Source organism: Lactuca serriola, chromosome 7 (genome assembly GCF_051521515.1).
Source record: "Lactuca serriola cultivar US96UC23 chromosome 7, Lser_US96UC23_V15, whole genome shotgun sequence".
Classification (NCBI taxonomy): domain Eukaryota; kingdom Viridiplantae; phylum Streptophyta; class Magnoliopsida; order Asterales; family Asteraceae; genus Lactuca; species Lactuca serriola.
The window spans coordinates 173,331,006-173,352,039 of record NC_136414.1 but is presented as its reverse complement, the minus strand read 5'-3'; the positions used below and the strand labels follow the sequence as shown (position 1 = coordinate 173,352,039).

General features: G+C 37.0%; 1 protein-coding gene and 1 pseudogene across 4 annotated transcripts; one reads left to right on the top strand and one right to left on the bottom strand.

Annotated features, from left to right (window-relative positions):
- Window positions 1–7,273: 7,273 nt before the first annotated feature.
- Window positions 7,274–16,459, bottom strand: HK2 (histidine kinase 2). Of its 4 annotated transcripts, none has more exons than XM_079009377.1 (12): window positions 16,353–16,459; window positions 15,337–15,833; window positions 14,489–14,638; window positions 13,971–14,405; window positions 13,254–13,529; window positions 12,766–13,148; window positions 11,856–12,042; window positions 11,490–11,771; window positions 11,130–11,228; window positions 10,390–11,042; window positions 9,803–10,279; window positions 7,274–9,199 (listed from the first exon to the last, which is right to left on the bottom strand). In XM_079009377.1, exons 2-12 carry the CDS (start codon window positions 15,694–15,696, stop codon window positions 8,950–8,952), a joined length of 3,552 nt encoding a protein of 1,183 aa, XP_078865503.1. In that variant the 5' UTR covers window positions 15,697–15,833; window positions 16,353–16,459; the 3' UTR covers window positions 7,274–8,949. The 4 variants fall into 4 exon arrangements, with proteins under 4 accessions (XP_078865503.1, XP_078865505.1, XP_078865504.1 ...); XM_079009379.1 differs by having other exon boundaries at window positions 15,337–15,591; window positions 16,353–16,456; XM_079009378.1 differs by lacking the exon at window positions 16,353–16,459 and having other exon boundaries at window positions 11,130–11,204; window positions 15,337–16,269.
- LOC145061805 (F-box protein At3g07870 pseudogene) lies at window positions 7,432–10,439 on the top strand (annotated as a pseudogene).
- Window positions 16,460–21,034: the final 4,575 nt, after the last annotated feature.

The following is a 21,034-nucleotide window of genomic DNA, read 5'->3' as shown; positions in this document are numbered from 1 at the left end:
TCTCAAAACAAAAGAAACTCTCTTGCTTACTAACTGCTCCAAAGGATGTGCACTCAACCTCACAATAATTGCTCTCTTGAAATTACTATGTACACGTACTCGCAGACAGTCTCACAAATAATAAGGAATGGGATATGATCCTATTTATATGCAAGCATAGGAAACCTTAATATTTATGGGCTAGACCCATCCATAATTATCCCATAAAGGGGATGCCCTAATTTTCAACTAATCACATAATGTCATGTGGGCACATCTAGAATCTTCAATCTTATGAGCATCATCAATGAGAATCACCGATGAGCATCGTCGATGGACATCTTCCATGAGCATCATCGATGAACATCTTTCATGAGCATCATCGATGAACATCTTCCATGAGCATCATCGATGAACATCTTCCATGAGCATTATCCCTGAACATCTTCTATGAGCATCATCGCATCAACATCTTCCATGAGCATCTTCCATAAGTGGCTCATCAAGGAATCTTTGTAACACCCCGACTCCTAGGTATAAAGTTTTAAAGCTTTTATATTCATAATTATAGACCTACTCGACGAGTTGGCTACCCCAACTCGTCGTGTAGAAACTGATCAGGCTGCATGGTTTATGGAACCTACTCGACGAGTAAAGGTTGTGCATCAAAACCCTAATTTTTAGGGTTTACACCCTATTTAAAGGACCTTAAGCCCTCCTTCTATCCTCCTTACCACCTTTTCATTGTCCCCTTACCGTAGAAAACCCTAATTTCCCCATTGTGTGAGTGTGTGAGCTTGGAAGTCATTTTGGGTGCTCTTTTGAAAGGAAACTTGAAGGTTAAGGAGCTTGGATCAAGAAGAAGGTTGTAGATATGGACATGGTTTGTGAAAGAAAATGGTCATTTCTAGTGCAAAATGGAGTCACTTTCGGGTTTGAGCTTGTCATAAGGATATGGTTTCAGATATGGACTCCTCTAGGCCCTCTTTGACATAAAGTCTCAAGCTTTATGAATCTTTGGCCCTCCTCCATTCCCTAAACTTCTTCTTATACTTAGTTTTGGTGTTTTAAGCCTTTTGAGACCTTGCATGCATGTAAAGTTATCAACTTTACATGGTAACTTCACCCTAGAAAGCTAGATCTGGAGTTTGGAGCTATGAACTCGACTGGAATGAGCTGAATGCGAAATGCCTGAAGGAACTCGACAATTTGGATAAGGGTTTCCCGCTTTCTGGATTCTGCATGAACTCGGCGAGTTAGCGAGATGCCTCGACGAGTTGGTTAGGGTTTTTCCCGATATTCTGGATACTGCATGGACACGACAAGTTGTCTAGTAAATCGACAAGTTGACTGGGGTTTTCGCGACTTTCTGAGTTCTGAAGGAACTCGACGAGTCTGTAAGTTGCACTCGACAAATTAGGTCAACATGGACTGTTGACCTTGACCGATTGACTTTGACTTTGACCAAGGGTTGACCAGTTTGACTTCTAAGGGTATTTTGGTAAGTTGGGAATTTATGGAATTGGATCAATGGTGGTTGCAGGTGTTGGTGTTTGGAGCCGTGTTTCGGGAGTTTGATATTTCAGTTCCGATCGACATTGTGAGTTGAGTCCTCACTATACTAACAGGTCGAAAGCACCAATGTCAGTCCTTTTTGGATTATTATCCTGGTTAATTCATGGTGATATGCTTAATGACCTGTTAGGTCGGTATCTAGGTATATAGGATGATGCTATGTTAGTGACCTGTTAGGTCGGTATCCTGGTATATAGGATGATGCTTTGATTAGTGATATGTTAGATCGATTTGCATGTTTGTACATGCTAGCTAGTGTTTGATATATATGTATTGATTGTATGTTTGGGGTTGGGTTGAGGCGGACCTGCTTTGTGCTGAAGGCCAACATACCCAGGGCAACGCGGATAGACTATAGGCCCAATGGGGGCATATCAGTCAGGCCGAAGGCCTGGAGAATGGTCCAGACAGCCTGAAGGCCTGATAGGGCGGACCAGACATGCTGAAGGTTTTGAGAGTGAGCCAGATAGACTGAAGGCCCGGTGAGGGTGGTCCAATCATACTGCAGACTCTATATGCATGTTGTTTATTATGATATGGTTATGGTTTGTACGGCTGTAACATCCATGAATTTCAAGCCAATTTAAAACTTTTTAAATCATTTAAAACCATTCAATTATTGCAATTTGTTTTCAAAATAGTTTAAACATCAGAGTTCCCAGAAATCATAATCATCAATCGAGGAAGTGTATGGTCACGCCTTCGCCTTCGCGCGACCATCTGCTAAACCTGAAACAATAAACTAAAAACTGTAAGCCCGAAAGCTTAGTGAGTTACCCCCAAAATACCAATGCCATACAGATAACCATATCATATAAACATATAAGTACAAAATAGCCATGCATCACGAGTCTATAGTGTGACTGGTCTGCCCGCACCGGGCCTTCATTCTATCTGGCCCACTCTCTGAGACTCGGCACGTCTGGACCGCCCTCTCGCGGCCTTCAACCTATCCGGACCGCTCGTCAGGCCTTCGGCCTGACTAGGTGCCCTCCTGGGCCTGCAGTCTATCTGTTCCGCCCTAGGTATGTTGGCCTATAGCACAAAGCAAGACCCGCCTCAACCCAAACCCCAATCAAACAACCATGTGCACATATAGCAGATAATCACGTAACAATCCAAAGACAACAAACTGATCTAACATATCATATAGCATAGCAACATCCTAACCAGGATACCGACCTAACTGGTCACTAACATAACATCATCCTATATACCAGGATACCGACCTAAACCAGGTCAATAACATAATACCATCCTAACTACCAGGATGCGGATCTAGCAGATCAATAAACATATCAAACAAAACCAAGATACAAATCCGATAAAGGGCCAGCCTTAGTGCCTTAGACCCTGTTGGTATAGTGAGGATAACTCACCTCACAGGTAGCTCGGAAGGTAGTGTCAAACTCTTCTGGATGTTGCTCCAACTCCAACACCTATATTCACCAATGCCCCTTTGCTATCAAAATCCAATTTACCAAAATACCCTCAGAAGTCCAATAGTCAACCTGTGGTCAAAGTCAAAGTCAATTGCCAAAGTCAACAATGCATGTTGACCTCAACTCGTCGAGTACAACCAGCCACTCGCTGAGTTCCTTGCATAACTCGTCAACTCACCGAGTCACATGAGCGACTCGTCGAGTTCCTGGTGTCAGTGGCCGCAAACCCTTGGCCAACTTGTTGAGTTTCCTTATACAACTTGTAAGTTTCATACATGTCCAAAGGTTGGGAAAACCCTAGCCGACTCACCGAGTCACTTGACTGACTCGCCGAGCCCAAGACAATCTTCATCAGACTCACCGAGACGTTCATCTGACTCGTCGAGCTTACAACTATCTTCATCGGACTCGCCGAGTTGTCCTGATACTCACCGAGTCCATGAAGTCCTTCATCCATACAGAGGCTTTTTAATCCATGCTAAGGCTCCATATTGTAGATCTAGGCTCCTAGGGTGTTGTTATCACATGAAGTTGCTAACTTTTAGTGCATGCAAGGCTCTATGGAACTAAAACACTCATAACTAGCATTAGGAGAAGGTTTTGGACATGAAGGAGGGTCAAGGCTTCATAAAGCTTGATGTTTTTCTGTCCACAAAGCCTAGGGGAGTCAAGATCTGAAACTTTGCCCTTGTGACAAGCTCAAACCTGAGAATGACTCTATATTTCCCAAGAAATGACCATTTTCTTTCACAAAGAGGAGATCTAAGCAATGAAATGTAAAGGTGATAGCTTTATACCTCAATCTTGATGCCACAACACTGGAAAGACTGGATCTACAAGCTCTTTCTTGTTCCAAGCTCTTAACTCTTCAAGAAATGCTCCAATACACTCTCTTTTGGCCTCAAACACTCAAGAATAGAGTCTAGCTAGCTATTAGGGTTTCTCTGGGAGTGATGATGACAAGGGAGGTTGAGGAGGAAAGCTAAGGGCCTTTAAATAGGGTGCAAAACCCCAGAATTAGGGTTTCATCTGCCAGCTCCTACTCGTCGAGTCCCTTCTTGGACTCGGTGAGTAGGTCACTTAAACGCGCGGACCAGCCCGCTGCTACTCGGCGAGTCAGGCAACCGACTCGTCGAATAGACCTTGAAATCATGAGAAATTATAACCACAATTAATACACGGGAATCGGGGCGTTACAATGGCATTGGTATTTTGGAGGAACTCACTAAGTTTTGGGCTTATAGTTTTGGATTTTGTTTCAGGTACTTCGGATGATCGTGGGAAGGCGAAGGCATGATCGCGCACCTCCTCGCACTTTTATGATTTGATTTCTGGGATACTCTAATATGAAACTATTTTGAAAACATTTTGTAATAAGTAATGGTTTTTGAATGCTTGAAAAAGTTTTAAATTTTTATGAATATTATGTATGTTACAAGTTGGTATCATGGCCTTAGTTTGAGTGAATTGGAGGAACACTCATGTGAATCCAGCCTCAAACTAAGGAAAAAGGTTTTCAAAATGATTTTCAAATGGTTTTCAAAATACTAAAAGATGATGCAGAGTGTACAATTAGCCGAAGCCAGTAAGTAGACACCAAAATACCATACGGATATTTAATATTATGATATGTTAGAACAACATGCTAGTTATAGGCTAGGGATCTTCAAGAATTGCATGATAGAATTGGTTGATTATATGATGCCTGATAGCCTAGGATTTCCTTATATGATATTGACATCATTATTGTAGTTGCTTAGTGTATGCATCATAGTTATACATGATAAAGATCTTATAGCCTGAGAATGTTTGGTTTGGTCTTCTTTCCTTTTCTTGTTTGATGAAGGGCTTAGGGTAGGATCAGATATTCGAATGTCTATAGGGTCCAGCGTTATGTATGATTAGCATACACGAGTGCAGCATGGTTGGTGGAAGTGTCATGGGTGAGTTGTGCGGGGTCAGTCAGCCAGTTATGAGATATTTAGCCTTCCTCTAAGAGTGAGGATTGAGCATTCGCCATGCTTATGTATATTTTTAAGGCGTTGTGATGATACTTGAGACAAATATGGGTAGGTGTAGAAGGTAGTATGGGCCCGTATTGCACCTGCAGCCTCCGCAACTGTAGCAGGCGCTGGTAGTAGGACCAGTCGGGCTTTTCAGTACGGGACTTCGATAACACGAAGCCCCTGACTTTTGATGGGATTTAGGACCCAATCATAGCCATGAGGTGGCTATCTGACGTGGAGGGATGTTTCTTCACATGCTCATGTCCTGCTAACCAGAAGGTCAGGTGTGCTCTGAACCTACTGAGGTCCGGAGCAAAGAACTTGTGTAGGTTGATGACAGGGTCGTATATTGGTGATCAGAGAGCTGCAGTTACTTGGGATCAGTTCAGGGAGATGTTTCGCGCTCGCTACATTCCACGGGTTGAACACGAACGGTTGGCACATGAGTTCTTGGAGTTGAGACAGGGTGTGGAGTCGGTGACGGAGATCACCCGTATGTTTACTGAGGGGGCGATGTTTTGCCTGGAGTTTGATTCCGAGCAGGCTCAGATGACACGTTATTTGAGCATGCTCAAGACCAACATATGTCAGTTTGTTGCCACCCAGCGTTGTGATACATTGCCTAAATGGTAAACCAGTCACAATGATTATTAGGAAAAAAAGACTAAAATAAGACAAGGACAATACTTCGGTACTTCCTCTCTTTTAACTTTTCGGGTTTTCCCCGGTCTATTGAACTATTTGTTAGACTGGAGGGAGTGGGTGGGAAGCTTCGCTTACTTTTTGTGGGCTATACCACAATTTCCTTCACTTTCCTTTCCCTCACCTAAAACCCAAGGAATTGGTGGGTAGAGCTTCCCTCACTATTTTTTTTTATTTTTTAAAATAAATTTTTTTATGATTTATAATTTTTAAATTAATACTAAACATAAATTTTAATTAAAAATAAAAAACATTTCATTAATTAAACTAAAAATTATATTATACCTAATATTTAAATAAGTAGAAATTAAAAAAAAAAAAAAAAAAAAAAAAAAAAAAAAACACGCAAACAAAAAATCAAACAACCCACAACATAGAAAACATATTTAATATCCTAATTTAAAAGAAAAAAAAAACAAATTGCGTCACTCGGAATCATCGTCCTCATCATCAACCTCATCGTCTTCATCATTCTCCCGAACGTCACTCTCGTCATCAGAATCTTCGCTCTCAAAGAACATATCAGAATCATCGTCTGATTCGTCAAACAAATCATTGTGAGAAAACTCTATCGGGGGTTGAATATGAGCTATAAATGTGCTCCAGCAAATTAGCATGAAGGGCGTGATGAATGTCGCGATTATGTACTTCTATTATATTCACCATATACTCTTGTGTACCAACGGCTACTCCTTCGGCATTTGGCAAAACTTCATTTTCGTTGTACCGACATATCGTTCTTCCTTCGTCTTTAAGAATCATATTATGCAATATGATACATACATACATTATGTGTTGTAACCTTTTCACTTTATATGACCTTGCCCCGATTGCTAATATTTTGCATCCTCTAGAGCCGTCGAATCATATGATGAAGATGATGACATTTTGATTAATATTTTTTGGAAATAATTATAAGATATGGATTAAAAAATGGTTGGATGTTGTGGTATTTATAGTTTAATAAAAGGAATATATATATATATATATATATATATATATATATATATATATATATATATATATATATATATATATACATTAACGGCTATATATGTCAATAATTTTTTGTCGAGATGAATATTCTTAAGATGACAGCCGTTTGAAGCAAAAAAAGAAAAAAAAACAAAAGAATAACATGAAGAGTGACCCCACCCCCTTTCCCGCGCTTCGCGGTCGGTGCGGTGTTCCCGCATGCAAGACACTTCCCGCACACCTCCCCACATACCATTCCGTCCGACCTTAGACATATAAATTGCTACCAATCGACAAAAAAAAAATGTATTTTAGTTCCATCGTCTCGTAAAAACCAACTAAAGAAATATATATGTCAGTGGTATTAGAAATTGACTTTACAAATTCAGATTGCATCAAATGTGACCTGAAGTTGTATCCTACTATGCCTAGAGTTTGTGGAAAGACGAACCTATATATAACGATCGGCATGCTCGAGATTCCTTTTTCTACTTTTTTTTATAGTGTGAAAAGAAAATAAATATAAAAAATAGAATTATAATGCTAAAGCTATAATACTGTCTAATAAAATAAGTAAGAATAGGCACTAAAACCGATATAATTAGTAGCATTCTTTTATGTAATAATTAATTAACAAATACAAATACATGTATATTTAAACAAATACAACACTCATTTAGTTTTTTCTCATCACCATATCCTCATTATTTATTTATTTTTATTTCTAAACACCCGTTTATAAAGGAAAAAAGATGGACTTTTTGACATATGCCCCCCAAATTATTATTCAATGGTGGGACCCACCAAACTCAATTTATGGCATGATCCATTCCCAAACTTCAACCCCCACCCTATATAGCAAGAATATGCTTTTGCCTCCTCCTTCTACTTCTACACCATTTCTTCAATCTTTTCTCATGGATTCATCTTTCCAAATCCAGAATTCGTCTTTCCAAATCGAACCCAGAAAGAAGAAGTTAAAACTTTTAGATGAAGATGATGACAGAAACCATGGCGAGGGTTTCGGATTGGAGAATTTACCCAGGGATGTACTCCTCGACATACTCGCCAAGCTGCCGATTTCATCCCTGATTCAGTTCCGGTTGGTTTGCCGTTCATGGAAACTGCTGTCAGTCGACCCTGAACTTTCCCGGCTTCACCACGCTGCGGTGGCGGAAAACGACCCGACGCTGCTGTTCCACTGCGATTACCCTATCCGTAACCAACTCTCTTTCGTCGAGTTATCCTCCGGTGGTGGCGGCGACGAAGATGAAGATGATGAAGACGACGAAGACAAGATCGTAAGAAAGATTTCCACACCTTTTTGTAGCTCGATGCCTGAATTCAACGTCGTGGGTTCATGTAATGGCTTGTTATGCTTGTCTGATTCGCTTTATGGTGAACCCGTTTACGTTTTCAACCCGTTTTCCCGGGATTATCTGGAGCTTCCGAAATCTAAGCAGTTTCAGGAACAGGAGGTGATGTTCGGATTCGGATTTCACCCAATTACAAACGAGTACAAGGTTGTGAAGATTGTGTACTACAGAAACCGGCCGGGGAAACGTCGGGTCATCCGAAACAACAGGAATTACCCGAAATCGGAGGTTCAAATTCTCACTATTTCCAAAGAAACAAACAAAAATCCATGGAGATCACTCGGGAAAGTGCCTTACCAGCTTGACAGACAAGCGGCGGAAGTTCCTGTAGTGAACGGGAGAATCCATTGGCTGAGCCGACCTGGTAGAGTCGCCGGAGTTTTAGGTCGAGCGATCATCTCTTTTGACCTAAAAGACGAACAGTTCAAAGTAGTGACGAAACCTACCCATGTTACAGTCATCCGGAGCAACTTTCACTTGGCCGTCATACGAGGGTGTCTAGCGGCGGTGATTTCATGTGGGTATGGGAAATTGGAGATCTGGGTCATGAAGGAATACGATTCCCAGGAATCTTGGATGAAGGAATTCGTCATCCATGGAGTTTATCCTGCAAGGGTCCCGAATCATGAGAACCATTACCAGATAGGGAGACCTGGTTTATCACGGAGGATGGTTAGGGTTTTATGCGTTTTGAAGAACGGAGAGATCTTGCTGGAATACAGAGGAGGAAGCTTGGTGAAATACGATCCTAAATGGAAAGAGTTTAAAGACGTCGTCTTCTCCAAAATGCCCAAATTGTTTCAGACAATTGTTCATCTGGGAACCCTCAATTGGATCCATACCTCAATGTAAAACGTCATGTTTCAAGGTTTTTTTCGTAATTTTTTTAGCCACTCAACCAGATTCAAAGAAGCAAGCTGCAGCTGTATACAGTTGTTCTTCCTCAAATGGTTTCGATACGTAGCCATCCATCCCACATTTCTTACATTCTTCATCTGTTGCTTGGATGACGTCAGCAGTCATGGCTAAAATAGGTGTATGCCAATGTGCCACATTTGAGAACATATCAATAGGTACTTCACCAGATTCAATCTTTTCATTAACCTTGTTCTCCAAACCACGGATTTGTCTTGTAGCTTCAAACCTAACAAAATTAAAGATGCAATTAGTCAATTACATATCTCTTTTTAACAAGTCAAGATTCAAAAAGCCCTCTTAAACAACAACAAAAAACCAAGTCCCATAAGAATGGGGTAAAGGGGAAGCAAAATGTAGGCCATTGATAACAATGAAGAAAAGTTGAGCCAAAAGATCCCGATTCAAGATAAATTCATGAGGAAGTGGTATTTCTATAGGATCTACTCTTGCGTTTCGAAATTGATTACAAGCAAGGTGTAAGACAAGAAAAAACTAAGATACAAGCAATAAAGCTGAAAGCCTAAATGTAAAGGGGCCCACGATGAAGAATAAGCATGGTGTATGACTAAAGAAGAAAAAAGAAACAGATACAAGCAGTAAAGCTGAAAGTAGAAAGGCCCATGATGAAGACTAAAGAAAAGAAAAGAAAGCAGATACAAGCAATAAAGCTGAAAGTAAATGGGCCTACAATTTTGAAGTAAAGAATGTGCGACTAAAGAAAAAAAAACAGATACAAGCAATAAAGCTGAAAGTTCCAGAAAGAAAAAGTTAAAAGCATAACAAAGGAGGAAAATATAAGGCGACAAAAAAAAGTAAAAATATTGCTCACCCATCCATTTCTGGCATTTGAAGATCCATAAAACATGCATCAAAACAATGAGGTGGTCTAAGCATTTCTAAAGCAGCCTTCCCACTTTCCACACATGTGACAATAGCTCCATATTTCTTCAAAGCACCTTCTGCAACTCTTCTATTCACAACATTATCATCAACCACCAAGATTTTCTTGTTTCGTAGCAAAGTCCCAAGTGTTTTCGGTTTTCTTCTTGCCACTTGTGTGTTATCTTTTGATATAAGAGTTTCTTGAAAACAAGAAATCAAGACACTAAATCTAAGAGGCTTCACAAGAACATCACACACCAAATTAGCTAATTTGAGGTCATTATGTCTAATAGGGTTTATAGATTTGACCAAAAGAAACACTTTTGGTTTCATTCCAATTGGTTTGACTTTGACCTCTTCAAGACTCGTGTTCTTGTCACAAACTTCTTCGTCTATGAGAATCATGTCAAGATGAGGTGAATCACTGCAAAGATAAGTGAGATCAAGAATTGTTAGTTAGTGTCTGTTTGTTATAATAGAATGGAATCACTTTATAAACTTAGATGATATTTCCACATTATAAAAGAAATGTACCTTGATATGTAAGATTGTGAAGAATCTAAACTAGATGCTATTTCCACAAAGATTCCCATTCTTTGAAGATGGTATCTTGTAACTTCAGCTCTTATACTTTTCTGATCAATCACCAATGCTTTTAGTGTCTTGAATTCGGATATTGTTGGATAATATTGTTGCAAAACCGTGTCTAAAGAACTTGTTTCCTTCTTCATAAAAACCGTTGTAAATGAAAAAGCACTTCCAATTCCGGGCTCACTAACAAAACCAATTTCACCTTCCATTAATCCCACTAATCTCTTACTTATGCTCAATCCAATTCCAGTTCCACCATAAGTTCTTGAAGTTGAACTATCGGCTTGCATGAATGGCATAAAAATTCGACTTTGTGCATCTTTTGGGATTCCAACACCCGTATCTTCAACAGTTACTAAAATCTTGATCTTTTCGGATTGATTTATTGGATGTTTTTCACTTAAGTTCTCAAAAAGTTCCCAACTTTTTCTCCTGTCAACAACCGGAAGCCCACTTAGAGTGTTGTGGACATTGTGATTTGATGAGTCAACAAAAGTCAAAGTCTTTTTAAGTAGTGAATCTTTTGTGTCATGTGGGTGATTGGCTTCATCGGCTAGGTGGACCGATACAAATATGTGTCCTCTGTCGTGTGTGAACTATAATAAAAAAAAAATGAAAATTAGTTGAAGAGAAAAAAAAATGGTGAATTTTATTGAGAGGTGTAAGAAGGGTAGAGGACTAACTTTAAGTGAATTTGAAACAAGATTTGTGATTATTTGTCTGAAACGTCCGGGATCTCCAACAACAACTTCGGGAAGCTGATCGGAAACATAAACTGCCAACTTTTTATTCACAAGAACAAAGTTTCTTCTTGTTAGATAAATGGTGGAATGGAATTGGAATGAAATGGAATGGAATGAGAAAGGTAATGGAATATGGGTTATGTATTTATGTTTAGTTGGTTTGAAGAGATGAAATGAATCATTAATGTGTTATTTGTTTATGTACAATTGGAAAAATAAATTTCATTCCATACTAATACTCCATTCCAATCACTTTTCGATTGCTGCATACAAAAAAAAAAAAACTATATAAGAAATTACCTCGATACCCTTTTCTTGGGATTTGGTTGAAAACAACGATAAAATGTTATCAAGAATGGTGCGAAGATCAAATGGGACAGATTCAAGCTCAAGTCTTCCAGATTCAATTTTCGCCTGATCTAAAACTTCATTAATCAACTTTATTAAATCTTTTCCACTCTCGTGAGCAGTTTGTGCAAAATCCAATTGCTTCGCGTTCAAATTCGTGTCCATTAACATCTGCAGCATCCCCAAAACCCCATTCATAGGAGTCCTGATTTCATGCGAAACCGTTGCAAGAAACTGCAAAAAAGGAGGAGAATACGCATTAACAAAACAATAATTCAACAAATTTAATGAGAAATTTGAAAAATCTCGCAAACCTACCTGGGATTTTGCCACGTCGGCAGCTTCAGCGCGGAATTTAAGCTCTAACATGTCGTTATAGTCACGTTCGACTGTATCAATTCTGTTTATGGCTGCGTAGAAGATATGGCCAAGAAGAAAAACAATTATAAGCGCTCCGATTGATGCTGCTATGGCTGTCCATGGTGGTGAAGGCCTGTGCTTGAACCTGTAAACACACAAAATCCCTTTTTTATATTTCAAATAAATAAATAAATAAAATAAAAACCACTTTTTTTTAGTTGCAAAAGAAGAGGGTTTAGAGACTTAAAATCAGGGTCATGGAGCAATATAGGTCATAGTTTTTTTTTGCTTTTATCAATAACAATAAAACCTCAATCACATAGGAATGGGGTAAGGGGAGATAAGATGTAGATAGTTGTACCTCTACCTGAAGGTAAAGAGAGACTGCTTGACTTCTCCTGCATAGGAAATGTGGGCCCACAACGGTGAATAAAAATAGAAAGGTGGAGGCGGATAAAACAGAAAGCAGATACTAACAATAAAGTTTAAAGTAAAAAACAAGACAAGAGTAAGAAGGTAAGTATACGAAAAAGCACAATTGTGCTTTTTCCCACAATATTTACCTTCTTATTTTTGTATCTTTTTTACTTTCAACTTTATTGCTAGTATCTCTTCTTATTTTTGTATCTTTTTTACTTTCAACTTTATTGCTAGTATCTCTTTCTGTTTTATTCCCCTCCCCCTTTCTATTTTTATTCACCATTGTGGGCCCACATTTCCTATGTTGGAGAAGTCATCTACAGAAGCAGTCTCTCTTTACCCTCAGGTAGAGGTACGACTATCTACATCTTAACTATGGAATTTTGGTTTTTTTTTTGTTGAAAGTTGCAAAATGGAAATCTAAAAAGATTTGAGAAATATTAATAACCTGCAACGCATTTCATGCTTTCGAGCAGGATCACCAAAGTCAAGACCACTAATATGCAACAACCCGGTGTCGATCTGTTTAGGTCCATACATGTTAATGGCTGAAGAAACATTTGTGATGTCATAAACATTGACAACAATGGTTTGTTTGCTAGCTAGTTGATGTAGAAGCTTTTCAACTAATGATGGGACATCATATGATGCTCCTAAATACCCCACGGTTGCATTAATTCGTTGCTCAGGTGTCGCATCTTGAGGAATGTGAGTGTTGTAAACAGCAAACGTAAGTACAACTCCTAAATGGTTCGATTTCAATAGCTTGAAAGGAGATGTCAAAACCCCTTTTCCAGATGCCCTTGCTCTCAAAATATTCTCACGATCTTCCTAAATAAGGATAAAAAAGATTTTAAAGTTTCAATTATTGCAATGAAGACCACAAAATTGCCGGAAATATAATGGTTTTTTGGTAATTTGTTCATTTTGTAATACCTTTCCAGACATCATATCAATAGAGACAATATGTGCAACGGTTTCTTGAGACAAAATAACAGGGGCATATTCATCTTGAATAGGTGAAGGATCCAATTTTTCAGGGTTGCAATCTTGTGATAATGTCTGATCTTCAGTTTCCATTTTCTTTATCGTCCATCCATGTTTTTTCTCAAAACTTTCTCTCTCAAAATCACGCACTCTCAAAGCATACGCAACACCACTGGTAAGTGGTCTTTCAAACGATGTTCTTTCAGTATATTCGCCAAAAGTTTTCTGTGAAAAGGTATGAAATTTCATTATTATAGTTAAATTTAGAGTAAATTATATAAATGGTCCCTAAGTTCCATACGTTTTTGCAATCTTGGGGCCTAAACTTTTAGTTTTGCAATTTTGGTCCTAATTGCATACATTTCTTTCAATTTTGGACCGTTATTAGACGGTGTTAAATTTCACTCATTAAACTTGTGCATGTGCATTGCACACGAAGGAAATGATGAAACTACCCTCGGGTGCATCACACATACACAAGCTTAACGAGTGAAATTTAACACCATCTGAAAAAGGTCCCAAAATTGAAAGGAATGTGTGCAATTAGGACCAAAATTACAAAAGTAAAAGTTTAGATCCAAAGATTGCAAAAACGTATGGAACTTAGGAACCATTCTTGTAATTTACTCTTGGATTAATATCAAGATTATGAGAAAAAAAGATTACTTGATCGATAGCAGGAGGTTCTTTCCCATGGTAAAAAGTGGAAACCAGAATAGCCAATGCATGAACATGATTCATGCTCACATTGAATTGATCTTGCAACATTCTTGCCCTTTCATCACACATGTTTGCTAGGGTTTCTTTTCTTCTAAAACTAATTCCTGAATTTAAGTACCAAAATAACCAAATTGAAGCAGCGATTCCAGCTATGATGTATAGAACAAGTAGCTTTTTCATCCATTTTCCAGCTCCCCTTGAGGATCCCTCTACTTTATCTTTCTTCTCATGCACTTTCCGATTCCGATTCCGAATCTTCCATAATATTGTCCGGAATCCACGATTCTGGTAGCTTAGTGCCATTATAAAAATGGCACAAAGGCAAATACCATTGAAATTTTCTCTTAGAAAGTTTTGAGGTACCATTGTTTGCACTATATTCTGAAAACAATAGGAATATAACAAATCAAATACTTCAAAAACAACATTCATTTTGGTCCAAATTAAGCTTATGTTAGATTTACCTCTTCAATGTATTCATCACTTGATTCTTCATATTCCACATTAGGTGAATGATGCTCTTCATGTTCATGGTTTTTTAATTTTGGCACTTCAAGAGCACATGTGATTACGGTTTCATGTTCTAATTGTTTGGTGCATTTCAACGAAGTTATCTGAAAGTTAACAACAAGAATTCTTTACATCACTAAAGAATCTTGAAAAGATTCTTGAAAATCACATATTAGTTGCTCTTAAATTTGCATTTACTAATCCAAAAAAAAAAAGATAATCACAAAAAGAACCGAAAATACAAAACGGGTTGTCAGATTTTAACAAATTGACCACCTTTTTAACCTTTTCCAAAATGACCATGAATTTTATAATGGAATTAACAGCCATTTCCAAAATTGCTTTATCATAGTCCGCAATTATATTGCCAAGAGAATTGACGATGTCATTTTGCAAAAGAAATAAAATAAAATTTGCAGTCATTTTATTGGTAAAAAGTAATTTCCCAAATTACTATTACGAAGTAAGTGGGGTTTTTTTATTAAAATGTCAAAAAGTTACTCAATTTACTAAATGAACCATAGATTTTTATCATTTTTGTGAGCATGTATATAAATTGCATCATATGATTGACCAAATGGGAATGATGATCAAGAAACCAAAGCATTGTGTATGCATCTTAATCAATAAAACAGTTACACAACCCATGAATAACATGATTAACACTTAAATCTTTTAACTTTTAACCCAAAATTCAGCAATATTACTCGAGTTATCATGTACTCTAGATGCTAAATACTTTATAAAGTACCAAAAGCTGTATAAATGAACAGTAAAAGAAAAAAAGGTTTGATAGCAAAACCTGATTTGACTCAAAGAAAGAGGAAGCCAGTTCATAAAGATGATCTTTGCTGACATTGAATTGTTGAATCAAAACCGAAGAATTATTATCTTCACATTTCCCTGAAATCTTCAATCTTTTTTCACTCGAAACACCACCAAACAAGAACCAAACAAACCCAGTGGCAAAAACGAAAATCCACACAAAAAGAAGCAGCTTTTTCCATTTCCATCCACCATTACATTCCCTCATCTTGGAATTCGTCAACAATCTACCCTTTATTCCAGAAAATTTGCGATTCAAATACATTATAAACAAAACCCACTTGCATATCGTGAGAAATAGCTTCGAGAATTGAAGAGGAACAACAGGAAAACTCATCAAATACCAAAACCCAGCTCAGATTTCAGTAATGGAAACGTGTATTTGAAGGAGAATTACAAAAAAAAAAAATACACCATGATTGATGATTCCGTCTCTTTCGTTATCGTAACTGTCTTTGTTACAGTACCTCGAACCTGTGAAACCCGAAAGTAAAAGAAGAAAGGGAAAGGGATCATGACAGATCACAAGCTTCTCTGTGTGAAATGCAAGAACAAGCTTAGAAAGGTACAAATCATAACAATAAGACAAAAAGAAATGAGAAGAAGAGAATATGTGGCTATGTAATATTCATATATGAAGCTCTGTTTATCTCATGAAATCCGAAAGAAACATCGAGAACAAACTATATTTACACACACACTCACAGACCCATCATCATCATGAGAGAAATTTCAAGAAAAAGCCAGTTGGGTTTTTAACTACAGAACTGGAATCGATGAGAGAGATAGAGAGAGAAAGAGAGAGAGAGAAGAAATGGCCTGTATTCATCAATCCCTTTCGCTTTCTCTCTCTAGAAAATGAGAGCATATATGTTGTTGCAATAGCTGGGAACATGATTATCTCATCATCTTGTGAACGAAAAGCTAAAATAGACAGTAATAACAAGCAAACAAATACAAGAAAACAAAAACAAATTAATTATAAACTCTTACTTTAATTTTGCTAATTTTCTTCCCAATTTTTATAAGATTCTCTTTTGTTGATGTTCATCTGATCTGGCTTCCTTCATGTTCTAATTTTGGTTCTCTGGACCCAGAGGAATCCTAAATTTACTGGTATGTTTGGTTCTTCAGGATTAATAAAGATTCTTTCACATGTTTTTTTCATTATTTTAATTAAATATATATATTTTTTAAAATAAGAAGAGTAAATTACAAAATTCATCCCTATAGTATCCCAAAATGTGTAATTTAAGTCTGATGTTTTTATTTGTAAGTTTACTTTTAAATTAAAACTTCCGTACAGATTTAATTATTCGAATCAACTGTCATCTAAAATATAAATGACTCAAAATCTAAAATATAAAACACTCAATCTGTATATTTTAAGATACCACAATGACTAAAACTGCATTTTTGGATAACACAAAAACCAAATCTAGACTTAAATTGAAATGTTTAAAATAAGATAGGGACCAATTTTGTAATTTACTCAAATAAGAATCAACAAAACAGTGGAAAAGGAAAAGAAGAAAGCGGCAGGGGTCATGACTCATGAGAAACCAACAGGTATTCAAATGGAGTATTTATGCTTTTAATTAAATATGAAAAAGCTTTTTTGGCATTTAATTGGGAAATGAGCCTAATTCTAGCATATGCCTTAGGTGTTGCTTTAATTTTTCTTTTTAAATAAATAATTAATTATTCATACAAATTGTAAACATGTAGTTAAACTAGCACAATGGGAGGTATTTTTAGTAAAAAATAATGTGGGCTCCAATTCATAGGTCAAGGATGTTAGGATATTAATTTAATCAAAGGGAGTTTATAGGAACAAAGTATTGGTTATACTATAATAATCGTTGTCATCATTGGTTTGACCCTAGCTTTTGTCTTTGTTTATCTAATACTTGTACAAAATATATAATACAAATAATTACAAACAAAATAATTGTGAAAAGGATATCTTATAAGAAAATCAAATGTATTCTTCGTTTAATAAAATGACAATGAATTTCGTAGTATATATTTTATGAATTGTGAAATTGTTTCTAAAAGGTCACTTATCATAAAAAAAAATCTTAAAACTATTTTTTTTGTAAAATAACATAATTATTTGTAATTTAAAAAGAAATTTCTAAAAATCAAAACCATTCATAAAATTATTTTGTAAGTTTGTTATTTCTATGAAGGCTGAAAATATGATCAGGTTATTAAATATAACTTGTGATGTTGATATTTTATGACTTTCTTGTATTCTTTTGTGTCAAAAGATATAACAATAAATTTTGATTTTCAGAAAGAAAATAGATAATTACACGATACTTTCTAACTTTGTTTTGGGTGGAATATATGCATCAATTATTGGGATCTAAGTGAGAAGAAAATACAAGTATGCCCTCAAATGATATGGAATGGAGTAGATAGCCGGAAAAAAAAAGGACCGGTGGGGAAGGGTCGTGGACCCAGGGGAAGAACTTGAAATTTGTGCAAGGTTATTAAGGTAGCACCTTAATAAATAAATAAATAGCGGTAGCATCCTAATATTACTTTTTTCTAATTTACATTTTTTGGTAAAAAATAAAGTAAAAATTAAGGGTTGGCTAGACTATGGTTGGTCGCATGATCGATGGTTTATGAAAATTATTTATTTTAGGAACTTAACTTTATATATTAAACACTCGGTTTGACGATATTTCACAAATTTCTTATATCTTTCTCTTATGTTTATACTCAGTGAGTAATTCTTTCACATGTATACCTAGGTTGTACTATTTGTCCAATCTTAACTACGTGAATTCGAGTTCTTAGCATGACCATTTTTAGTGGATTTTAATTATGGTGGTAATATTCAACTCGAGGATGGAGAAATTGTGTTGAAAGTGCGTCAACTTTAAACAATTTAAGTAACATCAGATGAAGTTTGTTCAATTTCTTTATATATTTTATTAAATTTAATATCGTTAAGTTTCACATGTGTGAATAGTAAGTTAGATTATGTTATTTATTGATAGAAACTAATTTACTCATTTTAGCAATGTATTTTAGAGTATAAATGTAAAAGTTCTATTCAGTTAGATCATAATTCATTTTGCACTCAAACAATATTTCTTCATTTATTATCTCTGTTCATAATCTTGTAATAGTATCAGAGCAATCAATCTAAGCTTTTGATTTCCTTTGTAATCATGGCTTCAAATCCGATCATTGGTAACAATGTCAATGATTATACTCCTCCTTCCAATAATTCTAATTCTACATTTCTTCCTAATTCAAAGGCTAATGATCCAAATATGTTTTTGGTATCAAGTCTCTCAAACAAGAATGAAAGTTACATGCAGTGGAAATTCGACATTCAATTGCGCTCGGGCAAAAAAAAGAAGATTGGATACATTGATGGAACTTCAAAGCAACTAGAGGCTCTAAAGGAATTGAGCTCGATGAGTGGATCAACAATGATTGCATGGTCAGATCATGATTGTTAAATGCGATTTCTCAAGAAATTGTTGGTGGCTCATCTTTGCCATTACTGCAAGAGGATTATTGAAACATCCCAAAAATACAGTCCAAAAATTTCATCTTTAGTTTATAAATAATATCATGGTAACCCAAAACATCACATAAAAACAATAATGATAGTATCTCAAAAATCATATCAAAATATTGTATCAAATCACATGTCCAATATCAGAGTAAATCATCACAGGCTAAACGTTGTAGTGTGTGCAATGTAGTCATCCCAAGCTCTTCCCCTTACTAGCAGAAGTACCTGAAAGCAAAACTGAAAACTATAAACATTAAGCTTAGTGAGTCTCCCAAAACTACCACATACAATACACATAATCACATAATAACATACATTGGGTCTTGCCCACTACATCACGCCTCGCCCGACCTGAGACCGTAGTCCGACATCGGGCCCCGCCAGGCATCGGACTGAAGTCTGACATCGTGCCCCGCCCGGCATCAGACCGAAGTCTGGTATACATATAACATATCAACAAGCATATAACATAAGCACATAACATAAACATAACTTAGGCCTAGCCCACTACATCGGTCCCCGCCCGATATCGGACCGAAATCCGGCATTGGGCCCCGCCTGACATCGAGTAAAGTTCGGTATACATAAGCATATCAATAAGTACATATATACATAAACATATAAACATTCCTCAGGCCCCACCCAGCATCGGACCAAAATCCGGAAACATATAACATAACATATAAGCATTCCTCGGGTTTACCCTAGCATCAAACCGAAGCCTGGAACATATAAACAAGCACATGCAAGAATCACGAAGACATCAAGTATACAAACATTCCTCGGGCTTTCCTCGGCATCGGATCGTAACCCGAAAAACATATAAACCTACATCGGGCCCCGCATGGCATCGAACCTTAGTCTGGAACATACTAACATATATAAATGGGCCGACATTGGTGCCTTCGACCTGTTCCCACTGGAGGAAAACTCACTTCGCACTGCTGAAATCCCGTGGATAAAACTATAGCTGCTGGATGACAGATCCCCGAACTGTTAACATTTAAACAAACCCAATTAGCCATTTGGGTTTCAATGCATAACCATAAATCCACACTTGGGGTAAAAGGACCATTTAACACCTATCCTAGCTTGGTTCACGACTAAAGCCCAAATTCACACTTTGGAGGCCCAAAAGCCCAATAAACAACCAAGGCCCAACATATGGCCTAATTTTCCAAATTGGTCCCAAACTTCTACATGGTCTTACCTTATGTCCAAACCATTTATTCTAGTCCAAACACTTGGCATTCCAATGGTCCAATATCTCATAATCATCAAGGCCCAATTACGGCCCATCTATGGCCTAATTTTTCAAATTGGACCCAAACCTTTCCAATGGGCCTTATCCTAAGCCCAATCCAAATATTCTAGTACATATACTTGCTCATGGATGGCCCATCAATAGCTCAATCACTAAGCCCAACAAAAGGCCTAACTCAAGGCCCAAACAAAATTAGGGTTTTTACATAAAATGACGATTAGGGTTAAGTGTTCTCACTTAACCCATTAAGGAATTAACCCATTAAGTCCATTCATCCATTAAGCCAACATACAATGGACTCGGCATAAGTCATAGCTTCAGTCCACTGGTCCAAACGCGGGTCCCGGCAATCCAAAACTAACTGTTGGGTAGCGTAGGACTTTATTTTTGTGTTGCGTCATTGGGCTCGGTTTATAGTCCAGTTTTGCACTCCGGTTTGGGCCTGTCCAACTGTGAGCATGTAGTGTTTACTATATAATAATGTGCTTGCATGCATATTAGGTTAACGTTTTGATAGATCGATTGATAGCTTACAAAATACTTTCTTTCATCGTTCCTGTAAACCTTTAATCCTCTACAGTTGTAGTTCTTCATCGAGCTCTTCTGAGGATTGTTTATAATCATTCGACATTGTTCAATCCATTCTTGAGTTGTTTACTGTTTTCGTGTTCTTGCTGTTTGCTCTTTATTTCACCTGTTTAAGATCTAATCGATCTTCAAGTTAGTTTTTCTTAACTTAACAATTGGTATCAGAGCAGGAGGCTGTGTAATTGATACACTTCTTTTATGTGAAAAAGGTTTCGATTAGGGTTATTCCGCAATTACTGATATTTATTGAGCCGTCATCTCATTATTGACGTATCTCGA

Bases quoted from the DNA above. Each gene is read 5' to 3' on its own strand.
- HK2 (XM_079009377.1), bottom strand. From the start codon at position 15,696: ATGAGTTTTCCTGTTGTTCCTCTTCAATTCTCGAAGCTATTTCTCACG. The intron at 13,530-13,970 runs GTAATCTTTTTT...ACCTTTTCACAG, and splicing joins AACCTCCTGCTATCGATCAA to AAAACTTTTGGCGAATATAC. The intron at 10,280-10,389 runs GTACATTTCTTT...TTATCTTTGCAG, and splicing joins TCACAATCTTACATATCAAG to TGATTCACCTCATCTTGACA.